The sequence below is a fragment of the Triticum dicoccoides genome, chromosome 5B (genome assembly GCF_002162155.2).
Source record: "Triticum dicoccoides isolate Atlit2015 ecotype Zavitan chromosome 5B, WEW_v2.0, whole genome shotgun sequence".
NCBI classification, from domain to species: domain Eukaryota; kingdom Viridiplantae; phylum Streptophyta; class Magnoliopsida; order Poales; family Poaceae; genus Triticum; species Triticum dicoccoides.
This window is the reverse complement of record NC_041389.1, coordinates 49,760,908-49,780,093: the sequence shown is the minus strand read 5'-3', so window position 1 is coordinate 49,780,093 and position 19,186 is coordinate 49,760,908. Positions and strand designations below refer to the sequence as shown.

At 48.9% G+C, this 19,186-nt stretch overlaps 1 protein-coding gene across 1 annotated transcript; it reads left to right on the top strand.

Annotated features, from left to right (window-relative positions):
• The first annotated feature begins 16,844 nt into the window (after positions 1-16,844).
• LOC119305139 lies at positions 16,845-17,589 on the top strand. Its single transcript, XM_037581742.1, has 2 exons — positions 16,845-16,887; positions 16,974-17,589. The coding sequence occupies exon 2, from the start codon at positions 16,979-16,981 to the stop codon at positions 17,510-17,512; it is 534 nt and encodes a 177-aa protein (XP_037437639.1). The 5' UTR covers positions 16,845-16,887; positions 16,974-16,978; the 3' UTR covers positions 17,513-17,589.
• The last annotated feature ends 1,597 nt before the right edge of the window (positions 17,590-19,186 follow it).

Here is a 19,186-nt window from a genome sequence, read left to right as displayed (position 1 = left end):
CTCGGTCTGGTAGACATGTCCTTCACATAGATAACCTATGCCACATCATTGGCTAGGACGAACGGTTCGTCAGTGTACCCAAGATTTTTCAGATCCACTATTGTCATTCCGTACTGTGGGTCTACCTGTACCCCGCCTTCTGACAGATTGACCCATTTGCACTTAAACAAAGGGACCTTAAAATCTACTCCGTAGTCAAGTTCCCATATGTCCACTATGTAACCATAATATGTGTCCTTTCCCCTCTCGGTTGTTGCATCAAAGCGGACACTGCTGTTTTGGTTGGTGCTCTTTTGATCTTGGTCAATCATGTAAAATGTATTCCCATTTATCTCGTATCCTTTCCAAATCAATACAGTCAAAGATGGTCCCCTGGACAACAAGTACACCTCATCACAAACAGTGTTGTCACCTCTGATACGTGCTTCCAACCAACTGCTAAAAGTCCTGATGTGTTCACATGTAATCCAGTCGTTGCACTGCTCCGGGTGTTTGGAGCGCAGACTGTTCTTGTGTTCATCGACATACGGGGTCACCAAGGTAGAGTTCTGTAGAACTGTGTAGTGTGCTTGAGACCAAGAATATCCGTCCCTGCATATTATTGAATCCCTTCCAAGCGCGCCTTTTCCAGTCAGTCTCCCCTTATACCGTGATTTAGGGAGACCTATATTCTTAAGGCCAGGAATGAAGTCAACACAAAACCCGATGACATCCTCTGTTTGATGGCCCATGGAGATGCTTCCTTCTGGCCTAGCACGGTTACGGACATATTTGTTTAGGACTCCCATGAACCTCTCAAAGGGGTACATATTGTGTAGAAATACGGGGCCCAGAATGACAATCTCGTCAACTAGATGAACTAGGACGTGCGTCATGATATTGAAGAAGGATGGTGGGAACACCAGCTCGAAACTGACAAGACATTGCACCACATCACTCCTTAGCCTTGGTATGATTTCTGGGTCGATCACCTTCTGAGAGATTGCATTGAGGAATGCACATAGCTTCACAATGGCTAATCGGACGTTTTCCAGTAGAAGCCCCCTCAATGCAACCGGAAGCAGTTGCGTCATAATCACGTGGCAGTCATGAGACTTTAGGTTCTGAAACTTTTTGTCTGCCATATTTATTATTCCTTTTATATTAGACGAGAAGCCAGTCGGACCTTCATACTAAGCAGGCATTCAAAGAAGATTTCCTTCTCTTCTTTGGTAAGAGCATAGCTGGCAGGACCTTCATACTGCTTTGGAGGCATGCCGTCTTTTTCGTGCAAACGTTGTAGGTCCTCCCGTGCCTCAGCTGTATCTTTTGTCTTCCCATACACGCCCAAGAAGCCTAGCAGATTCACACAAAGGTTCTTCGTCACGTGCATCACGTCGATCGAAGAGCGGACCTCTAGGTCTTTCCAGTAGGGTAGGTCCCAAAATATAGATTTCTTCTTCCACATGGGTGCGTGTCCCCCAGCGTCACTCGGAATAGCTAGTGCGCCGGGACCCTTTCCAAATATTACGTGTAAATAATTGACCATAGCAAGTACATGATCACCGGTATGCATGGCGGGCTTCTTCCGGTGATCTGCCTCGCCTTTGAAATGCTTGCCTTTCTTTCGATATTGATGGATGGTCGGAAGAAATCGACGATGGCCCAGGTACACATTCTTCCTGCAGCTTGCCAGGTATATACTATCGGTGTCAAGTAAACAGTGCGTGCATGCGTGGTATCCCTTGTTTGTCTGTCCTGAAAGGTTACTGAGAGCGGGCCAATCGTTGATGGTCATGAACAACAACTCCTTTAGGTTAAATTCCTCCTGTTTGTGCTCATCCCATGTACGTACACCGTTTCCATTCCACAGTTGTAAAAGTTCTTCAACTAATGGCCTTAGGTACACATCAATGTCGTTGCCGGGTTGCTTAGGGCCTTGGATGAGAACTGGCATCATAATGAACTTCCGCTTCATGCACATCCAAGGAGGAAGGTTATACATACATAGAGTCACGGGCCAGGTGCTGTGATTGCTGCTCTGCTCCCCGAAAGGATTAATGCCATCCGCGCTTAAAGCAAACCATACGTTCCTTGGCTCACTTGCAAACTCATCCCAGTACTTTCTCTCGATTTTTCTCCACTGCGACCCGTCAGCGGGTGCTCTCAACTTCCCGTCTTTCTTACGGTCCTCACTGTGCCATCGCATCAACTTGGCATGCTCTCCATTTCTGAACAGACATTTCAACCGTGGTATTATAGGAGTGTCGGTGTCAAAACCGGCGGATCTCGGGTAGGGGGTCCCGAACTGTGCGTCTAGGCGGATGGTAACAGGAGACAAGGGACACGATGTTTTACCCAGGTTCGGGCCCTCTTGATGGAGGTAAAACCCTACGTCCTGCTTGATTGATATTGATATTGTGGATGTTTACAAGAGTGGATCTACCACAAGATCAAGGAGGCTAAACCCTAGAAGCTAGCCTATGGTATGATTGTAATGGTTGTTGTTGTTCTACGGACTAGAGCCATCCGGTTTATATAGACACCGGAGAGGGCTAGGGTTACATAGAGTCGGTTACAATGGTAGGAGATCTACATATCCGTATCGCCAAGCTTGCCTTCCACGCCAAGGAAAGTCCCATCCGGACACATGACAAAGTCTTCAATCTTGTATCTTCATAGTCTTGGAGTCCGGTCGATGATGATAGTCCGGCCGATGATAGTTCGACTGATGATGGTAGTCCGGCTATCCGGACACCCCCTAATCCGGGACTCCCTCAGTAGCCCCTGAACCAGGCTTCAATGACGATAAGTCCGGCGCCTATATTACTTGGCATTGCAAGGCGGGTTCCTCCTCCGAATGATAGAAGATGGTGAACACCAGGATAGTGTCCGGCTCTGCAAAATAAATTCCACATTCCACCATAGAGAGAATAATATATACACAAGTTCAATCTGCTGACGTTTTTTTGGCATGACGTCACGCCACTACCAAGCCATTACTTGAATCGTTTTTTACTCTACCACCTCAGCGCGTTTAGCGAAGCAGTTTCCTTGGCACGTCTTGTCGAAGCAGAGATCGTGTTCCCCCTTAATCCGGGATTCTCATCAATACGGACGTGGGTAACCCAACCGCGCCCGTCGCCACGCCCCCTCTATCGAAGGTGGGTCCCAAACGGTCACAGAGACGACTCTCGGTATTCTCCCTCTTTATAAAGGGACCAAGGCTCGTTTCTTTTCTTCAATCATCCATCGAATCCTCTCCCCGCTCCAAGTTCCAGCACCTAGAGCTCCAGATTCGAGCGCTTCGGACCTTCAACGATGTCCGGTTCTGACCTCCAGGGCCGGTGGATGCCCTCCTCCGTCACGGAGGAGGACGTGCTAAAGCTGCGGGAGGCCAAGTACCTGGCTTATGAGATTTCACACAGGTTGCCTGCCGAAGGGCAGGCCATCCCCACCCCCGAGCCCGGCGAGTATGTCGTTTTTGTATCCCACCTCCGCCGGGGTTTAGGCTTCCCGATGGATCCTTTTGTGAGAGGGCTCATGTTTTACTATGGGTTGAAATTCCACGATTTGGCTCCGGAGTCCATCCTCCATATTTCCGCATTTATTGTCGTCTGCGAAGCCTTCCTCCGTGTCACCCCTCGCTTCGGCCTGTGGCTGAAGACCTTCAATGTGGCGTCGAAGATGATCAGGGGGCGTCAAGCGGAGTGCAGCGGGGCGGCCATAAGTAGGAGGGCCGATGCCCCGTGGCCCGCTGGCTCCTTTCAAGAGGAGCTCGGCCCGTGGCAGCAAGAGTGGTTCTATATTACCGTTCCGAGGGGCCGCAGACAAAAGCCTCCGCCCTTATTCCGCCCGGGACCTCCATGATGGTTGATGTCGTGGGTCACCCAAGGGCTCAACTGGGGGCCATCAAAGGATGTGCCCCTACTGCAGGGCCGGATTCGAGATCTCCAAACGAGGGAGGTTGATATGGTGGTGGTAATGCAGGTTATGCTGATTAGGCGTCTCCCGCCCTGCAAACGCCGCCCTCTCCGGCTGTGGGAGTTCAATCCAGAGGGCCCACGGATTCTTCAACACTTCATGGGCATGACACCCCTGGAGATTTACAAATTATTCTTCGGATCGCAAGAGGCGCGTCCGGAATTGACCGAGGATGCTGGCCTAAGCTGCAATCGCCCGGATACTCAAGTAAGTAGTTCCAAGTCCGGACATACCGTTTGTTTGCCTTTCGATGATTCGCCTTATGACCAACTTCCTTCTACATAGGAGTGGATAGCGGAAGCAAAATTGATATGGTGTCCGGCCCCCCTCCCCGAGACCGCGCCGGATTTCGTGCTGGTCCGGATGCTTGAGGTTGCGCCTCCAGAGGAAGGCGAAGGGGAAAGCAACAAAGCTACCGCCTCGCCTAAGGAGGCTCTTGAAAGAGGGGGGATCGAGAATCCCTCCCTCCAAGGGGAGAAGAGGACTGCCTCCGAGGACCCAGGGGCAAAGGCCCCTAAACGGGGGAAGAAATCTTCGCCAGAGGGTCCTGCGTCCGGGGAGGCCCCGGCCGCACAATCTCCCTTAAAGAATCAGCCCTCCAACGAGTCGTAAGTAGAAAGAAAGGAGTTTCATAATAAGGGACATCCCTATTTGTGCTTCTGAGGATAACTAAAGTTTTTACCTTGTAGTTCGGATCTCCGTCCTTCGCAAATGAGCTCGTCTTTGGGGGACCTTCGTCCGGAGATGATGGAGAGCGAGACGCCTCCGTCCAGGGCGCCGTCGGATAGGGCGGACGAGCCTGAAGTGTCGTCACGGAGGGAGCCCCCGGGTTTGGCAAAGTCGGGTAGTTCGGCGCCAACTGGTGTACGGCTGAAGGATCTGCTTGAGAAGGCGTCTATCTCAGAAGATCACAATGCATTGATGAGCATGGTGATTGAAAGGATTTCGTCTGCCGAAGGCGGATTGCATAATGCCGTCAGGAGTTTGCTGGCGGGGTTTGAGGTACGAAAAAATGACATACCTTTTAACAGTTTTGCATATAGAATGCGCCCTGTATAGATAGTAGCCCCTGAGACTCGGTAGGTTGTCAAAATCGACAGCGTGCCGAGGATCAAAATCGCAGGTTTAAATTTCCGCCGTGCCGATGCAGGTGGCGGGTCGTCCGGGGGCCAGCCGGACTGATGGAGTCGCTGAACTAAAGTGGCAACTCGCTGTTGCGGATGCGGACATCACGCTGGTCAACAGGCGACTTGATGAGTCGCAGGGTAAGTGTTTCTGTGCGGTCACTTGGTAAGGGAGCCGAAGCCAGCTCCTTACAACATGTGTGTGAAATGCAGATAGTGCCGCTGCTGTGGAGAGCCTTCGGACCGAACTTGCTCAAGCCAAGGAGCAGGCCAGAAGGAGTAATGCGGCGGCCTCGAGGGCGGCCGAGGAGTTAGCGGCCGAAAGGGCCGCACACTGCCGGAGCAGGGAAGAGATGGGCGAAATGGCCGTGAAGTTAAAAGATGCTACCGACCGCAATGAGGCTCTTGGGAAGGAGTACCTAGCGGGGCAAGAAGACCTGGGGAAGGCCACCGCCGAAGCCAAGGATGCCCGCTCTACAATGCGGGCTATAAAGGAAGAGCTGCGCCAGGCCGAAGATATTGTAGCTGGCAAGCCTTTTCTGCTGCGCCGAAGGTTTACGGATCCAAAGTATGCTCAGCTGGGCCAACTGTGGGGTCCAGAGGACCCTTATATGGACTTAACAGCGAGTGCGGCGGATGCCGTTGTGCATTTTCGAAGCCAGAAGGAGCACAATACGGAAGAGCTGCTTTGGTCTCAATTCCATAGTCCCGAGTGCTCAGTTCCGCTGACCGACCGTTTGGCCGAGTGGGCTGAGCTAAATAGGTTGTCCGGGCTTTCTATGACGGATATAGTGACCCATGTCTGGCCGGATAGGCCCGAGCCGAAGAGTTACTTTGGCTTATTGCAACAATTTCTTGGGGCGGTGCCGCATATGAAGGCAATGAAGCGGTCGGCCTGCATAGAGGGTGCGCGGATGGCACTCGCCCGTGTGAAGACACATTGGACAGAGATGGATGCCACTGCTGTTGCGACCCCGGTTTCGGACGATAACCGTTTACCCGCCGAGCACTATTTTGGCAAAGTGCTGTGTGGTGCTCGTGTAATAGAGTCGCAGTGCTCGAAAAATGTTACGTTCGAATGAATGTTTTTATGGTGTAAAACAATATTTATGATGTAAGCGCCTTTTATACTTGTGCGTTCAAGTAATAGAATATCTCCTATGCGGTCGTTCATGTATACGTGTGTATAACCTGAAAGATGGCAGTCGTCGGCTTCAGCCCCCACGCACAAGGTGCGGGGGTGTTCGCAAAAAATAGCGCGTTTTCACACTTAATCCGACGTCTCGGTCCTGTAAAGGAGGTGGTAGCGTAGCAAACGAGGCAACCGGACTATAATGCTTTATCACTTTCACTTAGCCATGGAGTTCGAGGGTGGGGCTACGACATAGCCCCTGGGGGCACCGCGCTCTCCGAATTTGGGGCGCGTATGTGCCTGACTGGGAAACGGCCCTTCGTCAAAGCGGAGGAATTCTAAACATTCCCATGGTCGATCGAGTGGTTGACCAGTCTCTCGCTGTATCATGACAGTCAGTTTTCGGCTTTCTCTACTGAGGTGCTCGCCCAGCCGAACTGGGGCACAATCACAGTAGTTCTCCTGGTGCCGCGTTAGCCGATGATACGGAACGTAAGGCAGCAAAACACAGGAGCCGGGCAAACCCAACATTTGACCAAAGACATGATTCGGAGCTGATGCATATAAGGCCTAACTCGAGACCCCGAACACTCCCGAAGGTGTTCGGTCTTTACAATAGCGGGCAAAACAATGCCCTAAGCCCCTTGTGTCCAGGTACGGGCAAGTTCTTCTGGCGCGGCCGATGCCAAAACGCCAGTCTCCACTCTGGTTATAATGAGAAACCAGGGGATTATAGCAACAAGAGACAGTAAAAAAGGTTTACGTAGGGTCTTAGTCTGAAAAGAGTCCTTGCAACGGGTCCCTACTGCACGTCTGCGCCCGTGTCTCCGTTGTGCCGTATCCTGGACGAGTGTGCACGCTGTTCATCTGTAAAAAGAGAGGAACTTAGTTTGAAAAGAAATCGTGCGAGAAAGTGCATAAAAAATTGAAATATAGATTAATAAAGCTGAGCCTATGCTAGCTCATTATGGCTTATATGTACAAACCCTCCTGAAGGGGTGTGTGGCTAGGTAGCCCCTAGCTTATTTATTCCGAACTCGTCCAGCCGTGTCCGGGGTCTCAAGCGACCTTTTAATGAAATGATGCCACGTGGACCGGGCATTTTAAGCGTAAGAGACGCGTAATGTGGTATTGCATTGAAGCGGACGAAAGCTTCCCGTCCCAGTGATGCTTGATAGCTACTTTTAAATGGGGTGACATGAAAGGCTAGCTTTTCTCGTCGGAAGTTGTCAGGTGACCCGAACACAACTTCTAGTAATAATGAAACTGTGCACCTGGCGTAAGGGCCTGGTGCCACTCCTTTGAAGAAAGTGCGGCTATGCCGAATTATAGTAGGGTCTGTCCCAACTTGCGGATTGTGTCCGGATATAGCAGGTTTAAGTCACTGCCGCCGTCCATCAAAACCTGCGTGAATTGCAGTCCGTCTATTATGGGATCCAATATCAGGGCAGTCTATCCTGCGTTCCGGATACTTCTGGACTAATCCAGATGGTCGAAAGTGATTGGTTTTGACATCCAATCTCGATGTTCCGCTGGGGTGGACCGTGCGACACTTGTCTTAGCGAGTGCCGTGTTGGTTTTCCGTACTATCACATGAAGTGAGTTTACTGTTTTGACCTCTTGTGAGAAAGCCTTTTGACTTCCGGTGCTCTGCTGGTGGGGTTCGTCATCGTCCTTGCTTGGCGCATCGAGCCCCTTGTGTCCGGCGTTGAGTCTGTCGGACTGTTTAAAAACCCAACAATTTCGGTTGGTATGGTTTGCAGGCCTTCCGGAGGTACTGTGGATTTGACATATCCGATCTAAAATTTTGTTTAAATTTGATAGCTTGTCGCTGTTGTCCTTAAGAGGCAGTGTTATATTGTTTGGCCGCGAGCTTTTGAATCCGGCATTGACCTCCGTGCCCTTTGGGATTTTTTCTTTATTCCGGCGCTGATCTTTCCTGCACCGTGATTTTCCGTTTCCATCTCTGATCTCGGATGTACTCGGGTCGCTGGTGCTGCATCTTGCTAGCCAGCTGTCTTCTCCTGCGCAACAGCGCGTCATGAGGCTTGTTAGCACGGCCATTGTTCTTGGCTTCTCTTGGCCGAGATGTCTGGCGAGCCATTCGTCTTGGACATTGTGTTTAAAAGCTGCTAAGGCTTCCACGTCCGGACAGTCGACTATTTGGTTCTTTTTGGTAAGGAACCTGTTCTAGAATTTGCGCGCTGACTCTCCGGGCTGTTGGGTTATATGACTCAGGTCGTCTGCATCCGGAGGGCGGACATAAGTCCCCTGAAAATTTGCTCTAAACGCGTCCTCAAGCTCTTCCCAACTTCCAACAGTGTTTTCTGGGAGGCTTTTGAGCCAATGCCGGGCTGGCCCTTTGAGCTTGAGGGGTAGGTATTTTATGGCGTGGAGATCATCTCCTCTAGCCATGTGTATGTGTAGTATGTAATCTTCTATCCAGACTCCTGGGTCTGTTGTGCCGTCGTATGCCTCTATGTTTATGGGTTTGAACCCTGCTGGAAATTCATGATCCAGCACCTCATCGGTAAAACATAGCGGGTGTGCGGCGCCCCTGTATTTGGGTGTGCCGCCGTCTTCGAACACTTGTCGTGTTGTGTTACTTCCTGGGGCCCTCCTTTTTGGCCCGTAGATGGACCTAGTTGGGCCGTCCGTTTTCCCAAGATCATAAGTCGGCTTGTGTGCGGCGCCGCTTGTCGCTTTTGGCCTGTCATCTGGCCGTCTATCCGGCCAGGCGGCCTCTTTATTTTTTGACTATGAGGGCTCTATGGCTTCCTCGTCAAATTCTGGCAGCAGCTTGTGCTTCGGGTAGCTCTTTGTTTGATGGCCATTGCCATATTTGTCTGCGGTCTTGAGTATTTTGCTCCACTTCATTCTGAGTAAGTCTTCCGCTGTTTTGAGCTTCCGTTTTTCCTTCTTCAAACTTCTTGCAGTGGGGACGAGTCTTTTGTGAAGGTTCTTATGCTCCGGTGGTGTGTCTGGACTGTTGATTGCTCCGTGAAGGGGTTGATTATCTGGTTCGTCCTGTTCGGATGGTTGCTTGGTTGTATGTTCGTCGTCCGCTGGTTTGCCCTGCTCTATCGCTGGGTCATTAGGAATGCTGCTTTGATCGAGGCGGGACTTAGGGCGGCGTCTACGTCGCCGTTTTGGTTGTTTATCGGCGGGATTATCCTCTGCCGCGTCCCGTTGTTCCTCGGTATCGCTTCCCTTTGGGGTGTCCATCATATGTATGTCATGTGACGAGGTGGCCTTCCAGTGCCCTGTAGGCGCTGGTTCTTGATCGTCTCCGGCATCGTCGTCCATGTCGTTGATGTCTTCGGAGTCGTAGTTTAACACGTCGGTTAGATCATCGACGGTGGCTACGAAGTGGGTGATGGGTGGGCTCTGAATTTCTTCATTGTCCGCGTCCCGACCATCCTGGCCGTAGTTCGGCCAGGGCTCTCCGGATAGTGAGAGATGCTTCAGCGAATTTAAGATATCGCCGAAGGGTGAGTGCTGAAAGGTGTCCGCAGCGGTGAATTCCATGATCGGCGCCCAATCGGATTCGACTAGCAGGGGCGCAGGAGGTTCGGAGTCCGGTAGGGGGTCCGGCACCTCGGAGTCATGGGCTTTATGCGGGACAAGATAAGTGTTCGGCTCCATCGCCGTAGAAGTTGCAGCTCCCGAGGCGGTGTCCAGCCATCCGTCCTCGATCTAAGCGATCGGCTCCGGACTATGGGTCAGAGCGGATTCGTGCGCGGCCTCCAAGGTGCTGTCCGGCGGCAGAGTTAGGTCGTGCCCATCGTGACAGCGCGGCACGCTCGGCTGTGGCTCAGATCCATCGAAGATCAAGTCCCCGCGGATATCGGCCGTGAAGTTTAGGCTTCCAAACCTGACCTGACGGCCAGGGGCGTAGCTTTCGATCTGCTTCAGATGGCCAAGTGAGTTGGCTCGTAGTGCGAAGCCGCCGAATACGAAGATCTGTCCGGGGAGAAACGTCTCACCCAGGACTACGTCGTTGTCGATTGAGGAGGCCATCAAGCCTATCGGTGACGACACAGAGGAACTCTCAATGAAAGCACCAATGTCGGTGTCAAAACCGGCGGATCTCGGGTAGGGGGTCCCAAACTATGCGTCTAGGCGGATGGTAACAGGAGACAAGGGACACGATGTTTTACCCAGGTTCGGGCCCTCTTGATGGAGGTAAAACCCTACGTCCTTCTTGATTGATATTGATATTGTGGATGTTTACAAGAGTGGATCTACCACGAGATCAAGGAGGCTAAACCCTAGAAGCTAGCCTATGGTATGATTGTAATGGTTGTTGTTGTTCTACGGACTAGAGCCATCCGGTTTATATAGACACCGGAGAGGGCTAGGGTTACATAGAGTCGGTTACAATGGTAGGAGATCTACATATCCGTATCGCCAAGCTTGCCTTCCACGCCAAGGAAAGTCCCATCCGGACACGGGACGAAGTCTTCAATCTTGTATCTTCATAGTCTTGGAGTCCGGTCGATGATGATAGTCCGGCCGATGATAGTTCGGCTAATGATGGTAGTCCGGCTATCCGGACACCCCCTAATCCGGGACTCCCTCAAGGAGCATACCACATCACCTTCGCAGGAACCCTCTTCCTAGGGGGCTCGCCGTCAACATCACTAGGGTCATCTCGTATGATCTTATACCGTAATGCACCGCATACCGGGCATGCTTCAGATCCTTGTACGCACCGCGGAAGAGGATGCAGTCATTAGGACATGCATGTATCTTCTGCACCTCCAATCCTAGAGGGCATACGACCTTCTTTCCTGCATATGTACTGTCGGGCAATTCGTTATCCTTTGGAAGCTTCTTCTTCAATATTTTCAGTAGCTTCTCAAATCCTTTGTCAGGCACAGCATTCTCTGCCTTCCACTGCAGCAATTCCAATACGGTACCGAGCCTTGTGTTGCCATCTTCGCAATAGGGGTACAACCCTTTTTTGTGGTCCTCTAACATGCGATCGAACTTCAGCTTCTCCTTTTGACTTTCGCATTGCGTCCTTACATCGACAATGACCCGGCGGAGATCATCATCATCGGGCACATCATCTGGTTCCTCTTGATCTTCAGCAGCTTCGTCCGTTGCAGCATCATCGTGCACATTGTCTGGTTCCTCTTGATCTTCAGTAGCATCACCGTATTCAGGGGGCACATAGTTGTCATCGTACTCTTCTTCTTCGCCGTCTTCCATCATAACCCCTATTTCTTCGTGCCTCGTCCAAACATTATAGTGTGGCATGAAACCCTTGTAAAGCAGGTGGGTGTGGAGGATTTTCCGGTCAGAGTAAGACCTCGTATTCCCACATATAGGGCATGGACAACACATAAAACCACTCTGCTTGTTTGCCTCAGCCACTTCGAGAAAATCATGCACGCCCTTAATGTACTCGGAGGTGTGTCTTCAACCGTACATCCGTTGCCGGTTCATCTGCGTGCATTATATATAATTAAGTGTGTCAAAAATCATTACAGAACATCATGAATAGATAATTAAGTGACCAAATTAATAGAAGTTCATTATCACATTAAAACCAAAGTACATACATAGTTCTCATCTAACAACATAAAGCTCTGCAGAGCATCTAAATTAATTAAACCATACACTGAAACTATGTAAAACATTTAATGCGAAAACAAATGCGATCATAATCGCAACCAATGTAACAACTGATCCAATGGCATAATGATACCAAGCCTCGGTATGAATGGCATATTTTCTAATCTTTCTAATCTTCAAGCGCATTGCATCCATCTTGATCTTGTGATCATCGACGACATCCGCAACATGCAACTCCAATATCATCTTCTCCTCCTCAATTTTTCTAATTTTTTCCTTCAACAAATTGTTTTCTTCTTCAACTAAATTTAACCTCTCGACAATAGGGTCGGTTGGAATTTCCGGTTCAACAACCTCCTAGATAAATAAAATCTATGTTACGTTGGTCGGCATAATTGTCATAAACAATAAATGAACCAATAGTTATGAAAAGATAATATATACCACATCTGAATCATAGACAGGACGAGGGTCGACGGGGGCGGATACCAAAACCATCGCACTATATAAGATGCAATAATAAAACTAAGAAAATTATACAAGTATCTATATAAACATACAAGTAAGAGTTTTTTTTCCTTTCAGAAAGAAGATAAGAACAAGAGGCTCACCATGGTGGTGCCGGCGACGAGATCGGCGTGGGCGATCGACGGCGGTGAAGACGGGGACGGGACGTGACAGACCGCTAAACCTAGACAAATATTGAGAAAAATGGAGCTTGGAGGTGGAGCTTGGAGAGGAGAAAGCTTAAGTAGTGTGGCTCGGGCATTCCATCGAACACCTCATGTGCATAGGAGGTGAGCTAGAGCACCACAAAGCTCTCTCCTTGCCGGCCACGAAAAACAGAGCAGTGAGAGTGCTCTGCTCGTGGGGTATATATAGGCAATTAATTGGTCCCGGTTCGTGGCTTGAACCAGGACTAAAGGGAAACCTTTGGTCCCGGTTCAGGCCACCAACCGGGACAAATGGTGGTGGGCCAGGAGCAAGGCACATTGGTCCCGGTTCGTCCCACCAACCGGGACCAAAAGGTCCAGACGAACCGGGACCAATGGCCCACGTGGCCCGGCCGGCCCCCGGGGCTAACGAACCGGGTCTAATGCCCCCATTGGTCCCGGTTCTGGGTTGAACCGGGACTAATGGGCTGACCCGGCTTGGACCATTGCCCCCTTTTCTAGTAGTGCTTGTAAACAAATTGTATAGAGGAGTTCACTTTTTATTATTTTTGGAGGATTTTTTTTTTGCAAATTTGTAAGGACATGGTGTATAATTTGTTAAAATCGATGCAACTCATTCAGGAAACCTTTGCGGTGCACTTTGCAAAACAAAAGGAGTTCACTTTGTAAAAAAAATGTATAGAGGAGTTCACTTATTATTATTTTTGGAGGAATTCTTTTTTGCAAATTTGTAAGGACATGGTGTATAATTTGTTAAAATCGCTCATTAAAAAAAATCTTTGCGGTGCACTTTGCAGAACAAAGGAGTTCACTTTATAAAAAAATGTACAGAGGAGATCACTTTTTATTATTTTTGGAGGAATTGTACACCATTTAGAACAAAAATGCATTTAAAACATGCAAAAATGCAGTGCGCTTTGGTCTTGTAAAAAAGTCCACTACAAAGAAAAATGCATTTAAAACATGCAAATGCAGTGCGCTTTGGTCTTGAAAAAAGTCTACTACGAAGGACTTTTTATATAATCCCTTCAAAACAAAATGCATTTAGAAAACATGCAGTTTGCTAGATTGTCTGATGCAGTGCGGTTTCCTGTATGAAGCAGTGCGTTCTTCTATCTAATGTGGTTTAGACGTCGATCTTGGTGTCGGGAAAAACAGAGTGTCCGCATTTCGGAAAAATCGAAAATGCTCTTAAATCATGAGGAATTAAAAAAAGTGTTCTATATGAAAAAGTTGCTTCTCGTCGATATCTTTCCAACGATGTATCATTTGCATCATTCCGGCGACCGATTTGAAATTTTCTTACGAAAAAACGGCGGCTGCCACTCGTCGCCCGTCACACGATTTTCAAAATTAACTAAAAACAGTAAGGAATCTCAAAAACATTTCAACATATGGAAGTTGCGCTTTGTCTGTAGCTTTACAACGGCGTATCATATGCCTCATTTCGACAAACAGTTAAAAAAGTGGAGCGAAAACAGTACCACAAATTTGAAAAAATTTGAAAACCAGAATTCTGCGATTTAGTAAATTTGAAACTGCTCTTAAACCATAACGAATTAGAGAAAAAAATATATATGAAAAAGATGCGCCTCGACTATATCTTTCCAACGGAATATCGTTTGCTTCATTCCCACAAGCGATTTAGAAGAAATCGCGAAAAAACACTCGCTGCCACTCGTCATGGGCTGCACCATTTTCAAAACTGCTCTTAAACCGTGTGAAATCTTGAAAAGTGTTCAACATATCGAACTTGCGCCTCATCTATATCTTTTCAACGGTATATTACACGCCTCATTTCAATAAACGGTTAAAAATTAGAGCGAAAACAGTACCGAAAAAATAACGCGTGCAGTTTTTTCCGACGAGAAGTTCACTCGTGTGAGTACTGCAGCACACTTGGTTCAAAGAATGACGTGCACTTGCGTTCAGCGTGCAGTGCGGAAGTGGTGTGCAGAATAGTTATTCTGCTAATATTAGCGGAATAGACCGTCTGTGTGTGTCTGTGTGTGTGTGTGTATATATATATATATATATATATATATATATATATATATATAATAGGACAAATGTTTCCTACAAGCAGTGGTACTTACCACCACTTGCATTTTGTATGTTGTATGTAGTATCTGTCAAAATTGAGAGTATGTACGTGTAGTATGTAGTATATAATAATGATTAGGTAGTATATATACTAATTTTTAGGTAGTATATACCATGTTTTGAGTATGCTCTTTTTTACGTACAAATATGTACGTATTTCACAAATATAACAAAAACTATGAGTTCATATGCAATTTTTTCATGTAACTTGCTTTGAAATATCTTAGATATAATATATGAATATATTTAAAATGATAAAGTAATATATATAGTACCACATGGTAGTATATGAGACATATGGGGTAACTACCACCGGGTGGTAGCTAGGATGCATTTTCCCTATATATATATATATATATATATATATATATATATATATATTAATTGTTCATTAGATCATCACAGTATATATATAAATGGGTTAGTACTCCTGAGAGTACGTACTCCCATGTCATGTTGTGGCTTGTTGCTTCCATGCGTTGCGCAACATCCTGAGTTTTGCCATTTAAATCCACTTACACCCAGAGAAATGAGATGCTATATGTGAATAATATACAAGAAAAAGATGATAGTCTCTTAGTTCATAAAGTTCATGTACCATCTACTCGTACAACAAATCATAATTAACCACACATGACACTCTTATGAAACAACCAAATCGACCATTACAACCAATACGGCAAGCATGGAAGCAAACAGGTAGCACAAAAAAGGAATCCAGAAAAGTACCTGCCCTAGGACCGTCGACAGACACCCCAGCAAGAAACGACCACACTAGATCCAATCCTTTGGAAGCCGAAGACGAGGACGACGCGGCAACCGAAGACCAAGGGCCAAATCTTAGCAAACCCTAACCCCAATCCTGTGCATCGGTCGGAAACAAATTCAAGCAAGCAACATGAGACCATGAATCGAGCTTAAAGCAGAGTGCATCATCATAAATTACCTCATCCATGGCAATTAACTAGGCGAAGAACCGAGATGCATCGTCCACAACAGAAATCCAACCCTAGCTGTCGGTTGAAGCTACAAACAGCAACACCGCATCAGAGGACAGACACACACGTCTTAACCAAGAGAGGACTGTCTGAAACACGGACCAGACCTAAGGTTCGATGGCGGGAGAGGCATCAAGACGACGGCGCCCGGATGCAAGAGAGGAAGGGGAGAACGTGATGACGGCAGGTAATGAGGGATCCATACCACCCTTCTCCTCGAGCAGGACAAGGCCGACGCCCTCCTGCCGTCACCTCCACGCCCATGGCAACCTGCAAAAAATTGAAGGAGAAGAGAAGGTGAGGTGAGGTCCTCTCTCCAAACAGAACATCGAGATGTAGAAAACCAACCACAAGATGGGGATGCGGATCAGATTCATACCTCCCTTGTCGACGTGTTGGAGTGCTGCAGCTCCTCCCCTACCTGCGACGCATACGGTCACCATGGCCACGAGCTAGGGTTCCGGGCATGAGGAGGGAGGGAGGAATGGATGGCAGCTCGGTCACCATGGCAGCGGCTCAATGGAGGTTGGAAGGGGGGCCAAAGATGAGGTGAGAGGAGGGAGGGGAAGGACGAGGCGGTGGTGGCAGAGGACGATGGCCGCGGTCGGTGCGCGTCTTGGCTGCGGCGGGCTGGAGTTGAGGTAGAGGAGGGGGTCGCCGGCGGCGTGGCTGGAGTTGGGGGGTAGGAGGAGGTCGGCGGTGGTGGGTCTGGGGTCGGGGGAGGGCGGGGAATCGGGAGAGCTCGGCGGAGGGGGGCGACGGGGATGGCGGCTAGGGTTCTGGACCGATTAGTCGCTCTCCTCGGCTTAGCCAGCCACATGCGAAGCCCCACGCAGGCGGCAAGACATGGAATGACGAAAACCCCATTTGCGGGCAACCCAAATAACAGGCGGTGGCACGCCCACCTGCGCAGAGACGGCCGTTCACCGGCAGCAATACCCGCCACGGTCGCTGACGGGCGTGTCCCACACCGCCTAGGGCCCTCGCGTCAGTGTGATACATGAAGACAAAGAGGGTGTAAAAGCGGAGGCAAATATTCATTGTAGCAGTGCCGGACTCGATCCGATGGCCAGATCACTACAGATGAAGATCCGACGGCCGGGATTGGTTTGATACGCTAATCCGATGGCCGAGAATCACATGCCCTGGGAAGGCTTCATTTGTGCCCACTCTAACAATGGGATGCTCTATGGATGAAGTACCTTGCCATTGGGCTATTTAAGGAGCCTGGGACAGCGAACAAGGAACAGAAACAAGTTGCCGGCGGACCATTTTCGATCTGCGTGCATTGGAGAGCTTCGTTGCTAAAGGTATGATGGTCGATCGCTATACCATAATTTCATGGTAAGAAGATAATTCCATTCTAGTTTCTGACACGCTTGCCGTGAGAAGACAGGAAGCATGCCGGAGTCGCAACAAGACAAAAGACGGAGGGTCCACGAGAAAGCTCTCGAGAGCATGGTGACTGCTAATGGCTTCTTCTCCACCGCCATCTTCGTCGGTCTGAGTGGCACGGTGACGCCATCTCCAGGCATCCCCACCAACTGCCTCGCAGGCAACGACATCAGCAGCCAGCTCGTCCTGTTCGAGCTCCTCTCCTTTGGTTGCTACTTGGCGTCCACTCTCGTTGGCCATGGCACAAGGCTCAACATCATACACCTGATTGAAACCACGAGTCGAGAGAAGGAGGAGCCAATGGTCCTCCGGTACAAGATGGTTATGGGGTTGTCGATGCTGTTGTCCATCCTCGGAGGCTTGTTCCTGCTCATCTCGATTATCCACCTGGTTCAGCTCAAGTTCGGCCTCCTTTCGTGCGGCGGTACAGTTCCATGGGTGTTGCTGATAGTGCTTGGACCATTGCTGGCTGTCAGCCTTTCTTATTACACATACACTCTCTACAGGGCCATCAAATCAGATGGATACCCAGAGTACTAACTAATCCTCGGCGTGCTATGCTGTACTACGTACGATTATTTATTTGTCTGTCGTTATTATTAAAATAAATAAATAAAGCATCTCGTTTCATAAACGGAGAAAGAGCTGTTCTGACAAAGGTTACCACCATGATGATTGCAATTTGTGTCTCAGTTAGATCACAAAACCACATGATTAAGTCAAAAGTTTTGCCATTTTTATTAATTCAGAAGAGAGTGAGAATTGCCGGGTTACGGCATGGAACAGCCGGGTTAAAACCAATACAACACAGCCCACGTAACATGAGCACCACCGGCCGATCTAGCCACTAGCATGGACACCACGAAGCTACAGAGAAGAAAAGAACATCTGTCAAGACGCCGCAAGCGCCATCCTTATCACCGGTTGCCTTGCCGAACAAGCGACTCTGATTTCAACGCAAAGCATTACCAACTAAGCTATCCCGCAAACATCAACAGAGGCCACGATAGCCCATGCCAATAGATGGCCACACGCGCCAGCAGCCGACAACTCTGACCTTCACGATGAGATTTCATGCCATGCCCCTGGAGTAGTCGGCCCGTCAGTAATGGGGACGCCCAAGGCCACAACTCGGAGGCCCACTAGAGCAACAAGGCACATCGTCAACTTGACTTGCCAGACACATACTTTAGAGGACCTAGCGCTATTCCGCATAAATAGCTACTCCCTCTATTCCTAAATATATGATGTTTCGGTATTTCAATTTAAACTACCAAAATGACATATCCTTGTAAACACTACAGGAAAAATAATAAAGCCGAGTATTTATAAACGGAGGTAGTAGATCGTAACTGAGACGTATCCTTGTAAACACTACAGGAAAAATAATAAAGCCGACTATGAAACATATTCAGAGCCCCAAATAATCTCAGCTTAGAGTTAGCCAAGTGCTGCACTCGGCTTACCACTCCCTGCTTCATTTCGACCAGCTTACGTCATGTAAGTCGGGTATCGTTCCGCGCTACTAGGATTACATACAAGTCGAGATCAAAATCAGAGGCTCTCCGCGAAATAAAGCTACATGACGGCCGACCGAGACTAATGGAGGTGCCATGTGGCACCCTCGGTAAGCCGAGTGTCCCGCTCGGATTAATTTTCCAAACCCTGGCCAACGGCCTGCCGCCAATATTTACATGTGCTTATGTGCATGTACAATAAGTATGAAGAAAAAGAAAGAGAGAAGGTAAAAAATATATAATAGTCTTATAGCCAACCTTACTGTATGGATGAATTTGAATGCTAACTTTACATGACATGATAAGATCTTATAGTTAGTAACGGATTAGACTGTCAGCCACGATTTTTGAGCAACAATGTGCGGACCCCAAGTGTCCACGCGTGTCAGTTTGGGTCGAAACAGACACAAAAGTCGGCCCAACGCGGCGAGCAAAACAGACGCACGTCCGCTTATTGTCCGTGGCGCGATCCATTTCAAGCCCAAATTTGGGCCTCGTTTGCGTCGGCGCAGACAGAAAATGGACGCGCGTGACGCCAGCCTACTCCTCCCCCAGGCCTGCCAGTCGGCGGCACAACCACCCCCATTTCCTTCTCTTTTCCAAAAACCTCCCGCCCATTCGTGTTCGACGCAGCCGGCGGCCTCGCCTCCTCTGGCCTCGCCACCCTCGCCTCCGCCAAAGGCAAGCCTTGCGGCAC

Excerpts from the sequence above, each read along its gene's own strand:
- LOC119305139 (XM_037581742.1), top strand. The coding sequence starts at position 16,979 with ATGCCGGAGTCGCAACAAGACAAAAGACGGAGGGTCCACGAGAAAGCT.